The sequence below is a fragment of the Otolemur garnettii genome, unplaced genomic scaffold (genome assembly GCF_000181295.1).
Source record: "Otolemur garnettii isolate 467f Iridium unplaced genomic scaffold, OtoGar3 scaffold00036, whole genome shotgun sequence".
Lineage (NCBI taxonomy): Eukaryota > Metazoa > Chordata > Mammalia > Primates > Galagidae > Otolemur > Otolemur garnettii.
In genome coordinates, this window is record NW_003852431.1 from 8,529,457 (window position 1) to 8,544,924 (window position 15,468).

General features: G+C 40.1%; 1 protein-coding gene across 5 annotated transcripts in view; it reads right to left on the reverse strand.

Moving 5' to 3' along the window:
• Positions 1 to 15,468, reverse strand: part of SLAIN1 (SLAIN motif family member 1) — a 53,097-nt gene that overhangs the window by 14,385 nt on the left and 23,244 nt on the right. For 2 of the 5 annotated variants that reach the window (XM_012805120.1, XM_012805117.2), the window contains exons 1-2: positions 4,118 to 4,411; positions 981 to 1,130 (exon numbers count right to left, since the gene is read on the reverse strand). In XM_012805120.1, the coding sequence (XP_012660574.1) occupies positions 981 to 1,041 (61 nt within the window). In that variant the 5' untranslated portion in view covers positions 1,042 to 1,130; positions 4,118 to 4,411. Of the gene's footprint in view, positions 1 to 980; positions 1,131 to 2,403; positions 2,554 to 4,117; positions 4,412 to 15,468 lie in introns of those variants that run through there. The other 3 variants (XM_012805119.1, XM_012805118.2, XM_023513190.1) reach the window with 3 other exon arrangements.

Sequence of the window (15,468 nt, forward strand, 5' to 3'; positions counted from 1 at the left end):
CCTTGACTAATTCTGAAAGCAAGAGGCAGGAAACTGTTATGCTTAAATGATACCTGGTTGTTTCTACTTAGGTTGGCCTGAAAAGATAATAATGCAAAACAAGCTTAGCCTGGTCCTGGGATCTGCATCTTACGGTGCCTTTTGATACCATTAATGACGCTGAAGTGCTTTATTTGGGATTATTTGCTGTAATTTGTTGTAACTATTACAGAACCCCCGATAAACGGTCTCATTTTCATTCATCTTCTCTTCCACAATTGTTTACCCTGAGAAGCATATCAATCAATTTCAACTGAATTTTTACCATGACTCTAGACTCACAGGCAGGGATATATCACCATCCTAGTCAAAACACTGAACAGTTCCATTCCCTTTATAACTATACCCACATCCCTCCCAAGACCTTATGCCAGCCCCTAAGCCCCAACTACCACTAATCCGTCCTCCATTTCTAAAATTTTGCCATCTTAAAGTGTTACAAAAATGGAATGCTACAGAATGCCCTCTCTTGCAGTCACCGTTCCCCCTTAACATGATTTTGCATGGAAGATGCTGTGTACTGGGGGTCTGTCCCTTTCTATTGCTGAGTAGGACTGTGGCATGGACATACCACAGCCATTCTAACCACTCACCTACTAAAGGACATCTAAGCTAATTCCAGCTTTTGGCTGTTACAAATAAAGCTAGTCAGAAGACATTCATGTATAGGGTTTTGTGTGAACACCAACTTCCATTGCTCTGGGATGACAGCCCAAGCGTGCAGTTTGCTGGGCCACATGGAAGTTGCATGTTTAGTTTTCTAGGAAACTGCCAACCTGTTTCCATGGTGGAAACACCAGCGATGTCTATCAATGTATTTTGATCTGAGTATGCAGGTGCTCTACTTACAAAATGGGACAGTATGAGAGAAAAAATCTAATTGTCAAGCCAATACCTCTCCCCACTTCCCTTATATCCCAAGTTTAAAAGGAAGGACATACTTTCTTCTTGCAGACGAGCCATGATCTGAACGTCAGTGAGGTCCTGCAGCTTGTATCCCATGGAGATAGAATCATCTTCCAATTCTGAAGTACTCAGCTCACTGTCAATAGATGACTGGGGACTGAGAGGGGAGCCCCTGGAAGTGTAACCTACAACACAGGAAACGTGTGCTGTTAGTCTGAAGGACTGACATCCATCTGTGGGCACATACAAGGCTCTGCCATTTATGTATAAAGCTAGCATTTCTTGCCTCTTTTCACGTTACAAAAAAATGACCAAACACATCACCATTTGATGGGCAGACAAGCACATCTTCCTGTGTTCATAATTCACCTATATAAAAACATCTTTCCACAGTTTTTCTCAAATTCCACTTTCACAGTGAAATCACTTGTACCGCATACTGCAAATTTTGTTTTTGTTTTGTTTTATTTTATTGTTGGGGATTCATGAAGGGTACAAGGAACCAGGTTACACTGACTGCACTTGTTAAGAGGGACTTTACCTAACAAATGCGAATTTTGTCAAGGAGGGAGGTTTCATGTTCTGTGTTTCACACAGAATAAAAAAAAATAAATAAAAAGTAATACACAATAAAAAAATCACAATAAAAAATTCACTACTGTTAAATCTTGATGCCGTTAGTGTCTATGTAAAGGCGTATCATAGGAATACATATTCAGCTGCCTTTTAATTAATAAGACATACTTGTCTCTGACAGTCGCTGATTATATATTTTAATATTGAAATTTAACCTAGTCCATTCTTTATGGAGTACAAGCAACAGCACTATAAACAGATAAGAATAACATACACAGTCACAAAAACATACAAAACCTTCATAATTCAGACAAGCAAGGGCTCACAGGAAACTTACAGCACCCATGTCAGTGAAAAAGCAATGACTTGAGGTAAAAGAACCGAAGAAGAAATAGAAGAAAGCCGTAGGAACAGAATCACAGCAGTGCTGACACAAATAAGGGCATGGTGAGACCCTCACCTCATGAAAATCCACTATGATGATTGTTTCTACATAGTCCTACCTTAATAAAAAAAAAAAAAAAGCTACCAGGAAAATTAAAACATTGAAAAAATAAGATATAAAGTTTTACAATCGTAAGTTTTAGTAAAAACTACCCACTTTGTATTAGACATTTAATTTTAAAGGCACATTTTAGACACTTGAAAATACATGACTGCATACATATGCCTCTGCTGAAGAGGAGGGACTCCACACAACTGTGAACAGCCCATCAGGGTGCCAGGGTGCACATCAGGGCCAGGCCTTTCTGAACCCAATGTGTGCAGTACACACTCTCCAGTACATGACTCCCTCTCACTCGACAGTGAAGACGGATAGTTACGCTGGGTTTAGTAACTGAGTTACAAAGCGAGCAGCTAGTCAAGAAGTTGAAATATTACCTGTTTTTTCAGGTGTTAGTATTGCTTTATTTGAGGTTTTAGAGAAGCTGGGAGTATTAATGCCATTGCTATAAGGGCTGAGTCTTGCAACAGGACTATAAGGAAAAGCCAGGGAGGCAGTTGAAGAGAAGAGACTCCGCCATCGGCTCGCTGTCACAGAAGCAGAAAATAGCAGCAGTTAGCTATACAGGAGCAGACAAGATTCGTCAGAGGGAGAAAGGGAAGAGATAAAAAAAAAAAAAAAAGGAACAAAGCAATTTGTTGTAAGAATATCTTAACTGACCTCCATTTATCTAAAGAAAAAATATGTACAAAAATAAGCAATTTGCGAATTAGGAAGCTATTTATTTATACATCCATTTAAACAGAAGTTAACCAATCTCACTTTAAAGCCAACAAGTCTGTGTAAAATTGAAAATTTGTTTTTTCTTTATTCACCAGAAATGTTTTCCATTTTCTATTTCTAAACAAGAATTTAGTGTCTCGTAATGATTTCAAAGAAGATTATCATCAAAACAAAAACTCAGTTTTAGAAATCATGGGAAATGTTCTTAATAGTAACAATTCACAATTCTATATTTTTCTAAGGTTAGCTATCAATGCATTTAATACCCGAAAATGTCGATCAAAAAATCAGTTATGGAAACTTGCTCTAGGATTATGGGAGAAACTTAAAATGACTGTTGTGTTTCCAAATGAACTTGAGTTCAAAACAGGTTTATGGAAAAGTAGTCTACAAAATAACAAGAGGGTTTCTACACCGAAACTTAATGATGACCATTTTAGATAGCAGGTGAAGAGAATATTACCGAACACTTGAATTTTTTCTTTTAAAAAAAAAATTCTAAATTTTCTGCATTGAACACACATATCTTTTATATAACTTTTAAAGGCAGGAAAATTATTACTTTTATACTATTTCTATATTAAACCAAAATATGGAACAAAAAGGAATTGTACCTGCCAAGACCAGATGATCTAATTCTTACATTACTTTACCTGGCCTAACTCTAATGTACTTCTCCCCTCCAAAATTAGCACTCCCTGGTCATTTCTACACTCTTGGGATCACAAAAAAGACTCCAAATCACAAAAATTTAAGTCGCACCAAACCTCATTTACTCTCCCTTCATGAGATACAAATCACGGTGTTAGTCAAAATCGACTTCCCTGAGAAGCCGTCATTTAGATCCGTACCAATCAGAACAGAAGAAAATATGTAAAAAATACAAATTAGGTCAAATTTTACATTAAGCAATAACTTGGCTTATATTTGCTGGAAAGTTGACAAAACTTTAAAAAAGCAAGCATGAAAAGGACTGCTTTGAAATGCATTCCCCAGAGAGCGTCTAATGAGCAGCAGTAATGAGCAGCCGAACAGCTGAAAAGTGCTTAAAAACCGGCAGTGGGATGGAGAAGGAGAAACCGTGAGACGGGCATGGTCAAGAAAATAACCAGTTCCCAAACTGGGATTCTTAAGATCCTTGAAAAATATCATCAAGGTTACTTTAAAAGAAAAAATGTTTCCTTTTGCTTCATTAAGAATTCTTCAATGCCATCACAGTCATCACGTTACATGAAAAAAAATCTTTTCCTTATGTAGGTTCAAGAACTGGGCACAGAAACTTCATTCACAGAATTCTCTGCTATCAGAATCCATGTCTCGTGCAAGGGACGCTGCCACAAAGCCCAGTTTCCAGTTGACACCACACACATTGGTCACTAATCAGCTCTTCCCAATCTGAGCCAAAGCACAGATAGGCACCCCCAGCTCCTACACTGCTATGCAGGTAAACTGGATCCCAAACTACATTACAAAACAGATATTAACAATGCCATGCACCCTGGCACTAGGTACTGTCCCACATCGTCAAGCTCTAGTATTCAAAGTTTCTCATTAAAAATTCTGTATTTTTTTTTAAAAAGGTCAATAGTTCTTTGTGATTACTAACTGGCTTAACAGATGATGTTATTTTATACCAGTTTGATCGCTCACCAGGCAAATTACAGTGACTGCGTGTTCTCACCCGCAGATGCAGGCGACAACACATTACAAGTAAACAGCATTCATTACTCCGCACAATAACTGCTGTGACCCAGCCTCCCCGCACAATGACACAGTTATTGTGGCTATGACAGCAAGATCCCAGCTAAGAACACAATTATCCTCTATTGCAAGAAAGAATGCTCAACATTGTTCTTTGGCATTGGCGCTTTTAAGAAGAGGGAGGAGAGTTATTGTAGAGGCAAGCTGACACAACAATAACGCTCCGTCAGTGCCCAGGGTGGCAGGGAGGAGCAGAGTGGATAGGGGCAGAGGCCGGCCCATCCGAGTTGCTCTTCACTGTGTAGCTGAAGAACTGTAAGAGGAAGCATTTTTATAAAGAATATTACAAATAAAAGGAGTTTTTAAAAGGCAATTTTGTCGTTTTCAATTATCTCAACAGATTTTTTTCTCATACTACATATTAAGATGTTAAATTATTTGAGAGGCTCCAATGATGGCCAAAACGACTCTAAGAAAGACGGACAATTTTGCTGAAGGAGAAAATGAGTAGTAAACTTCTGAACAACAGCTGAATTCCCCAACACCCCTACTCTAAAGTCCTATTTATAGGAGAGGTGCCTCTCCTGCGTGGAGGTAGCAGGGACTGTGCATTTTTTCATTTCACGTCAACCCCTAGAATAGCAGGGAGTTGGCCCCAAACATGACAGTGCTTTGATTAGATCAGCCTGGGAGGCAGGGTTTGCCCTCTCCAGTGCTGTAAGTTAAACTTCCTCCTAGATCACCTCTCTGTGTATGGTCTCTGCAGTTCTGCTACAACTTCCTTAACAAGACACCTGCCACCTCTCACCAGATCATTGCAACCTGTTCCTCCGTAAACTTCCAGCCACCAACCACCCTCAGCAAGCCCCTTCCGAACATCCCGACCGACGAGTGTTAGTCACGTTGTTTTAAGTGTTACACTTGCACAGCAGCAGCTTTTCATCAAATATAAGATCTCAGAGGTACTTCACATCATGTCACCACTGCCAGTTATCTCACGCCCTCCTCTGAATGTTTCTGAAACTACCTTAAGAACACATTCATTAGCTAACCCTTCTATTTTGCCTCCCTTGTCTAATAAGTATCTTCAACTAAAACAAATGTAATAAAGTACTAAGATATAGACTGATGCATCATTTTTCTGTGAAAAAAAAAAAAAAGTCAAGAGGCTGGCACAGTGGCTCACGCCCATAATCCTAGCACTCTGGGAGGCCAGGGAGTTCCAGATCAACCTAAGCCTAAGCAAGAGCAAGACCTGTCTCTAAAACAATTTAAAATGAAATTAAAAAAAAAAAATAGCTGGGTGTTATGGCAGGTGCCTGTAATCCCACCTACTTGGAAGGCTGAGGCAAGAGAATCGCTGAAGCCCAAGAGTTTGAGGTTACGATGAGTTGTGCTGCCAAGACACTCTACTGAGGGTGACAAAGTGAGACTCTGTATCAAAAACAAAGAAACTTCATGGTACGTTATTTTTGGTACATCTTAAAAGTTGCCTGACCTAAAAAATAAACAACATGTCTCTACAGCTATTTTTGTATACCATTAAGCAAAGGATGATCATAGTGGGGGAACTCAAATTTAATAAATGCTCCAGTGATGATAATATGAAGAAAGTCACAAAAAGACAGGTGACAGGACAGATTTAAAAAAGGACCTAAATTTTCCACACTGAAAATTATTCTGTTGACAACAAGAAGTTCCCAGAAACCACGACATTCCTATCATTCCTTAATCATCTTTGCCTAGACTCACAGTAAATACTCAAATTTTTATTAAATACACATGTCTCCACACATAAGAAAAAATGAAATTTAAGTAATAAGACAATTTACATTGAAAATGCTGTAATTAAAAGCTTAGTGATCATTCTCCAAAGGTTAGTACTGCCTTAAACTAAAATAGTTCAAAAATACAGCGACACTATAACGTATTGTGGAAACAACCACTCCCACTTTCCTCTCACTATGAAACAGTTCAGTACCTCCTAAAACATGTGGCACAAAGTCCGCAACCAATGCTGTCCATGGTCAAAGTTTTAGCAATAGTTTGGCTAATATGTCCTTATTTATTTTGAGCCATCCTACTGTTTCCACCTTGATATCTAAACTGGACCTTACTTTGTCCAATTTTTTAAACTTAAAATAATTATAAGTTAGTGTGTCTTTGAAAACAAGGGTTAGTCTAATTTGGCATTTTAAACCAGCTAGCAGTTCAGTGAAGAAACATACCCGTCGAACACGTCATTCATATTTTCTAGAAACTGCTAAGTTGAATGTCATGTGTATCAGTCCCCTGGGTTGCAGCTAAATGATTTTATATGACTGACTAGCGTATGTGTCTGGGGTATCCGACACATCAAAATCAGTCACACGGGAGTCACAGTTTCAGGTGAGCTGGCTCCCACCCTGCTCCGTGGCACAGTTAAAACGAAGGATTATGCCAAGCATACTGGTTGGCAGTAAACCATGCAAGAAGGTAACAAAGCTTCCCTGAAATCTGAAATGCTACCATGTTTTAAAATCAAAGACACAGTTACAAAAGAGTTGCCATTGTGCCTAGCAGAACTGCAGACCCTCTGCCAATCCCCCGCATCAGAGCAGAGAGAGGAAGCCCCGCTGGGCACTGCCTTTACTCTACCTGCTTCTCACGGTCAGGCCAGATTTGTAATCAGGGAGGAAGTTCTCCTAGGACGCAAGCCCCCATCTTCTCTTCTCCAGTCCTTTTCCTCCTTTCTCCTCTAAGAATAAGCCAAACTGTAGCTTGCAGAGACATGTGGCTCTAATTTGCCACATTCCCTTAGTCTCTCACTCAGAGCAGAAAATCGAAAACCACAGCTACACCAGGGTGTCAGGATCCTGGCAGTGGGTGGTGGGGGAACAGAAGTCTAAAGCTGCCCTCTACATTTTCTCTTTAGCTTTTAGTAATTCTGATAAAAACTCCTTAACATCAACTTTTAGATGTCCTACTAAAATTCACCCAGACTGATTTCTCACTAAGTCACGGTTTTCTACCTCTTTGCTCATGGCTCTCTTCTCAGCTAACCAAATTCGTGTTCTCTTTCGTCATTCCCTAATCCAGGCTCTGCTTTGTGGAGCTTGCCAGGTGTCATTTAATTCTTCATAAACAAAGTCCTGAGTACCATTCAGCTAAAAAAAAAAAAAAGAAAAGAAAAAGAAAAAGAAAAAAGAAAAGAAAAGAAAGAAAGAAAAGTAGTGCTCCAAAATGATTCCAACAACCAGCATTAGGAAATGACGTCTAGAGTAATTCCTTCCTCCAGCATTTACCAAAAGATACCAAAAAACGTTCAAGGACTCCAATGGCCACCTAAGTATCTCCTACACAGCCCACAGCACGTCTCTGGCTCCCCAGTCACGCTAGAACGTCTGCTTGGCTTCTACCCTCCCACCTGCTCTTTCAAATGCCTCATCTATTGGAGTAGGCCTCCATGCGGTGGGGCGGCAGGCCAGCTGCCAGGGGGATGGAGATGAACAAGATACAGTGATTGCCCTCCTCTTCTTCCCACTCCAGTTTCTAAAGACAGAAAAGCTATTGCAGGAGACAAGCAGTTAGATGGGAAATACTGAGATCTGGGAAGTGCGGTAGAAGGACCAGGAAGAAGTACACTCACGGCAAAGGGAAAGACCATGATCAACTCCGGGGAAGCCAAACACTTCAGAAGACATCAGGTTTAATGTGGCCCTGGCTAGATCATCAGAGGATCCAATGCTATTCTAGGTAGAAGTCATGCCTGTGAAGACATGGAGGCATGAAAGAGCTGTGTATGTGCAGGGAAGGACAAACATTTGGTCTAAAGTTACAGGTGTGAGAAAGAAGAGTTAGGGCTGGAGAGATTGCTAAGTTTATTTTTTACATTGTCTTATAGGCTGTACATATTTTAATATGTACTTAGTGTTCTGATTTTGGAAAGATAAAAGACCTTAGAAGTGTATTTTATGGTGGCATAAGTAGCTGTATTGATGATGAACTAAATGGACAAAGAGACTGAGGACTAGGAGACAAGTTAGGAACCTTTTAGAGCAGATCTGGTTAAAATATGACAAGGTTCTGAACTAAAACTCAAGCAGAATATTTGGTGAGTACAGGGTCACTAAGCCTGAGCTAAGGTGGAGCTATCTGGTGACCCAGGAAATACAGAGAGTGGAGAAATGGAGGAAACCAAAGGTAATGCCATGAGTCCCAAAACAGTGATGCCGTTTACTCAGAGAACATGAGATAAGCATGCTTAGACAAGAGGAAAGAAAAAATTGAATTCAAGATGGTTGTTGGACATGTGAACTCCACATAGAGATGGAGTTCAGGAAAGAAAATTAGAGAGACAGGTTCGGGGCACATCAACAGAACAGGTGTTAATGAGATGAAGACAGGACCATGTACAGAACAGAAAGAGAAAGGACTCAAGGAAAGGACAATCCAGAGTAGACAGAAGGAGAATCACTGAGGAGACGGAGAAAGGCCACGCAAAATTCAGAAGGTCCAAGGATTGGGGAACCCCCCCCAAAAAAACCCCAGAAGAGTTTGCAACATAGGAGCTGTAACTGACAGTGCCACAGTGCCTTGCAGACAGGCCCTGCAGGATGAGGACTAGAAAAGGTTAGGCTAGGACAACCAGTTCACAAGTGAGCAGGTTCAATGAGGACATACTAGTGTTAATGGGTCAAGCAGATGTAAGAGGAGGAAGAAATCTTTGAAGAGATTTGCCTATAAAAGGAAGGAGGAAAAGGGTCGTAGCTGGAAGAGTGTAAGACTCAAGAAGCCCAGGAAAAATAGAACCAGTTGAGAAGGGTCTACATAGAAAAAGAAAAGTACTGGAGAAAGAGCCTGAAGACAAGAGGAATGGGGCAGAAATGAGCTGGAGGAAGCAGCCTTAGAAAGGGAGGGCTCTTTCTTCCTCTGAAACATGAAGTAAAGACGGTGAGAATGTAGAGAATGAGATGTAGGCAGGGCTAAGCCTCTTTGTAAATTAGGAGGCAATAAATACATGGAGAAGGCATGGAATGAGAAACTTCATGTAGTAATAGCTGGAAGGCCACCCCTGGAAACAAGGAAAATGGCTAACCATGGAGAATTAGAAAGGGACTGCCTAGGGCGATTCTGGATAGCTTACCTCTAGAACAACATTAACCTCCACAGGTGAGCCTCAAAAAGATGCCTGAAGAACATGAGCAAGTGCCTGCTCCATGATTCTGTCATGGGTATTTACGTCTTACGAATTCACATTTAGACAGCTGATGTGTGATGGTCATAGTGTTCGTGGAGATGTCAAAACAAGTTTTTCATTGTTAAGAGGTAAAAAATAAGCCTATTGACTGAAGATAATCTGCCACTGGCAATTTTAGAGATCACGAGAAAGATCACAGGAAGAGACCAGAGATGGGGTCTGGAAGAGTCTGGTTTCAAAGGCGGAGATCACAGTCACAGGCTACACAATGATCAGCAAGAATCTTCTGCAAAAGTCCAGCTGATAAATATTTTAGGCTTTGCTGGCCACAAGGTTTCTGTCACATCTACTCAATCACAACAGCAAAGCATGAAAGCTACCATGGACAAATGAATAATAAATGTGGCTATGCTTCAATAAAACTTTATATACACTAAGTTGGATTTTTCATGACTTGGTATTATTCTTTTTATTTTTCTTCACTTATTTAAAAATATGGAAAGGATTCTCAGCTCATGGGACATACAAGCAAAGGCAGATATGGGCACAGCCTACCAACCCCTGGGCTGACATGTGTACCAGTTTTATAATATCCACTCAGAAAAATATGCAGAGCTACAGCCCTGATACATCAGCATTAACAGCCAATCTGCTACTTCACTGCAACATTCTGAAACACACTGTAGTAAGGACCACTGAAAGACTGAAAGGACATGAGGAGTAAGAATCCAGGACTCAAGTTGCAGTCTACCCTAATACATGCTGGTTTTGAAATGTGGAGAAAATCATAACATCTTAATGTTACAGTGTTCTCGTGTGAAATAGGCACATTTATGGGAGGATAACAAACAGGGCTCTGGTGAACAAGAGAAGAAAGTCTGCAGTGCGCATTCATAAACCGGAATGCAATTTTTAAGTGAAAAGTGACAGCGAATCATGGCAAAAACATGCTCCACATTCTGAGGAAAAACGTTCTAGAAGCTGGGTGGGAGAAGACCATCTGTAGGGCTCTTTCACTTTTTCTAATTCTTAATAAGTTTAACCTAGTTTTCTCAAAATGTTGGGCACACTTTTTACATCATATCTTACCTGGACCATTTCATAGAGCTAATCTTTTCTCAGATACTATGAATTCAGGAACAAAGTATACTGAACCACCATGGAATATTATGCGGCCTTAAAGAAAGATGGAGACTTTACCTCTTACATGTTTCCATGGAGGGAGCTGGAACATATTCTTCTTAGCAAAGTATCTCAAGAATGGAAGAAAAAGTATCCAATGTATTCAGTCTTACTATGAAACCAATTTATAGCTTTCTTATGAACCCAATTACAATTTATAGCTTTCTTACAACCCAATTATAGCCCAAGAAGAAGGGGAGAAGGAAGAGAGAAGGGAGGGGAGGGGGAAGGATGGGTGGAGGGAAAGTAATTGGTGGGACCATACCCTAGTTACAAGGCTGAAATTTACTAGGTATAGAATATAAATGTCTTAACACAGTAACTAAGAAAATGCCATGAAGGCTATGTTAACCAGTTTGATGAAAATATTTCAAATTGTATATAAAACCAGCACATTGTACCCCATGATTGCATTAATGCACACAACTATGATTTAATTGAACAAAAAAGTATATGGAACCATGAACCTTCAACAGTTTGATCAGAGTAGGTCAACAGTTCTCGCTGTTTTATCTAAAGACCACCTCAGAGAAAACAAGTGTCCTGAATACCATATTTTTAAGAATAAGGTCTCTTCAAAACCACAGGCTCCTAAGGTTATATTCTAAGTATTAAATGATGATGTTCATTACCATAATGTCTTGGAAAATACCGTGTTTCCCTGAAAATAAGACACTATCTTATATTTATTTTTTCTCAAGAAGACACATTAGGGCTTATTTTCAGGGGATGTCTTCACTCCGTGCTGAAATGCATGGCATAGCTATGCAGATATACTGCATCACTAGGTCTTATTATCGGAGTAGGGCTTATATTTAACAAATGATAGGCCCATCACTAGGTCTTATTATCAGGGTAGGGTTTATATTTAAAAAATGCATAGAAAGCCTGCTGGGACTTATGTTTTGGGTAGGTCTTATTTTCGGGTAAACATGGTAAGAGAAAAAGCAAGGCAAGGCTAGCAGACTGTCAATGCTTTTGCTCTATTCTATCCTTATATAACAGGCAGGCAGGCTCCATTTCTGAGCCAAACACAGCAATCCAACTATAGTAAATTGCCTTTGCCTGTTATCTGGAACTGAAGCAAATGGCCCTCTCACGCCAGCAGCTCACCACCTGCTCCAAAAAAAAAAATCAGACCTTACCCTGGCTATGCCATGCCTTCACTCCTGCAGTGCCCATGTGTTCTCTGAAATAATTTTAAGTCTTAATGTGAGTTATCTGAAGTTAAAAAAATATATATGGTTCTGAAGTTGAAAAATGTATTGACTGTCATTTAACTAAAACTGTACACACATTTACAAAGCTGTAAAACTGTGTTACGGTGAGTGAAGTTTGTCTTCGTTTATCTTCATTTGCTTTTAATAGTGTATTTCAATATGAATATCGAGTCAATATAGAGTTTATGGTATGGTATGGGCTGGGGTACAGAATTAGTTAGGCCTATTTTTAATAGTAACTCTCAAGCAACTGGCAACTACCTTTAAGTGGAATCTACCAATCCCCCTGGATGTTGGATTATAGGAGATGACCATACATGGTCCTTTGCTCACACTGGTTTATAGTGCAGTCTAACATCAGCAAAGGTAAAGGTGACATCAGTTGTGTTAATATTTTTTATTCTCCCTTATTTTTTATCCAGACTACAGCATTTTGACCTAAACCCACATGCCACCAGGGCAGGAAGACCTTCATTTTCATCAACCCTCCCAAGTATAAGCTTCCCAAACCTAGGGGATCTGAGTATATCTTTACATACCCAGAGCCTACAGAAATCATCAGCACATAGAGGTACTCAAATGTTTAGGCTAAACTTTAACACAAGAATTCAAAAACTGCAGTGAAGATAGTATCTCACTGGTTTACTCATAAACTCTAACTGTACAGACTGAGATAAAGTTTTCTGGAGCGGCCATGGGTTCACAGCAAGTAACTACTGCTGACTTTGCTCCAACCTGAGCCACCCCCTGGGGGAGTAACATATGGTTTGCTGCTTATCTGATCCACTGTTTCTACGGATAAACTTGAGCAGCATTAATTTCTCCGCATCACTCATGACCTGATAAATAAGCAGTGGGGTCTAGGAAGTCCAACCGCTACTTGGAAACAAGTGTTCAGTACTCTCTTTCCCAAACATGCACCAAAAAAAGATGAGTCAACTGTATTATATTTGTCAATGTATTCATTTCATTTAAGGAGAAGGGCTAAAGTAGTAGTAAATGTTCCCAAATGGTAGTCTGAGGGACTATTTAATCAGGGTAAGTTAGGCATTATGCCCAGTCTCATACTCTTCAAATTTAACTGGAAAAACTTATTAGAAGGTTAATCTGAATTTTTTCCTACAATTCCCATACATTCAACCTACAAAGATAAATGCAATGATTTAAATCAGTAAGTGTGATATATGTGTACCTATAATGCCAGGACGTTATAGGCTCTCAGTATTTAGACTTGCAGTTTTGTTCAAAATGCAGTAACATAAAAACATAGTTTACCTGCCACCTTTAAGAAACATCTAGAAAGAGTTTAGCTATCTAATATTCACAGCTAATCAAGAATGCCACTTTCAACATTAGGATTAAGCTTTAAAATATATTTGGTTTAGAAGTAACTAAAATATATATCCCTGGCAACTAACAGGTAAATATTTAACAAATACTTGAGGAATGAGAGCTACAGAATTTCACCATGTGTAGTAAGGAGTAGTATTTAATAACATTTATTCCCTAGGGATCAGGTGTTATAATTATTCTTGATACTGAATTTCACAAGTCAAATGTTTCCTAGTTGTTTTTTTTTAATTTCAGAATATTAGGGGGCATACATGTTTTGTTTACATACTTTGTTTTTGAACAGATCGAGTCAAAGTTATGTGTGCCCTTCAAATGTTTCTTACATTTTAAGAGTTAATGTAATCTTGGCTCACACCTCTACTCCTAGCATTCCAGAAGGCAGAGGCAGGTGGATCGCCTGAACAAAAATTAATACCTCATCTCTACTAATAGAAAAAACTAGCCAAGCATTGTGGTGGGCACCTGTAGTCCCAGGTACTCAGGAGGCTCAGGCAAAGGGTTCACTTGAGCCCAAGACTTTAAGGTTGCTGTGAGGTAGGATGCCATAACGCTCTACCCAGGGCACAGAGAGAGATTCTGTCTCAAAAAAAATAAATAAAGGGGCGGTGCCTGTGGCTGAAAGGAGTAGGGCGCCGGCCCGTATGCCAGAGGTGGCGGGTTCAAACCCAGCTCCAGCCAAAAACTGCAAAAATACATACATAAATAAATATCATAAAATAAACAACAGTTAATGTAATCTTAATGGGGAAAGAATCTAATCATCCTAATTAAAGGCTTAGACCTTTGCCACTTCTCAGACCCCAACCAGGCGCAGGACCACATACTTAATACTGTTCACTCACAGCCATTATTTGATCCTTCTGGGGGGATTTCTCTAACCAGAGCAATAGAATAAATGTAGAGCTGAAAAATGAGGGCAGGAAAAGGGAAGTTATGAGGACGGGAGAGGGGAAGTTATCTTCACTTTCAAATTGTTTCCACTTAATCACTGGTCAAAACTGAAGATAGGGGGCCTGCTTTAGGCACACACAGATCAAATCCAGCTCCATTCAGGACCAGAGTGATCTCTACCATGCCACACAATTGCAGACTTCCCATCTGCAATTAATAAAGAAGGTTTTTTTTTTTTTTTTTTAAGTTAAGCAGTAATTAGACTTCAAAGGCACATTTAAAAATTCCCTTTTATAAAAGCCATTTTCCCCTTGGGTCTGTCTGCTATAGTTTAAATCAAATTTAAAGACAGTAAAACTGACCACAGAATGTGAAAAGGTCTGTGCGAAAGTAATAATTTAATCTGAAAAGAACAAGGGGAAAGAGCGCCCAATAATTTGTCAACAGTGTGATGTTGTCAAGCAGATTATAGGCAGCTGCTTTCAATTTAGACTACAGCCACAACGCAAGCTGACAACCAGCTGGAGTGGCGTCCCAGCTCTAGACTTCAGTCACGAGGTAAGAAACACGTTACAGAATCCAACTCTAGGAAGAGAGAGGCTAAATAATCTCACCACTGGGAAGACTGGGGCCCCTCTCCGAAAGTAAAGATGGGCTAGATGACTAAGAAGAATCTCCACACCCATGACTGGGCAAGCGTCGGGGAAACCCAGGCCCACTAGACTACTAGAGAGCACCATGAGGTCCTGAATAGAGGCGATGGGAACAGAATTTGAATAAAACTTCCTCTCCAGTGTCTCCGGGGCTAAATCACTTATGTTAAGGACACATCATGCGTGGCTTATATTCCAGTGGCAGGAAAAAACCTCTGACCCACTAATCATGAGGCGGTAGAATTTTAGTGTATACATTTAGAGTTTTGACTAAGGGAAAAACTTTTTTAGGGGGCGACCCATTCATGGTTTGTTATTAAAACACCTGCAGAGGCTCGGCGCCTATAGCTCAACTGGCTCAACAGCCACATACACCTAAGGTGGTGGGTTCAAATCCCCAGCCCGGACCCGCCAAAACAACAATGACGGCTGCAACCAAAAAATAGCCGGGCGTTGTGGCAGGCACCTGTGGTCCCAGCTACTTGGGAGGCGGAGGCAGGAGACTCGCTTGAGCCCAGGAGTTGGAGGTTGCTGTGAGCT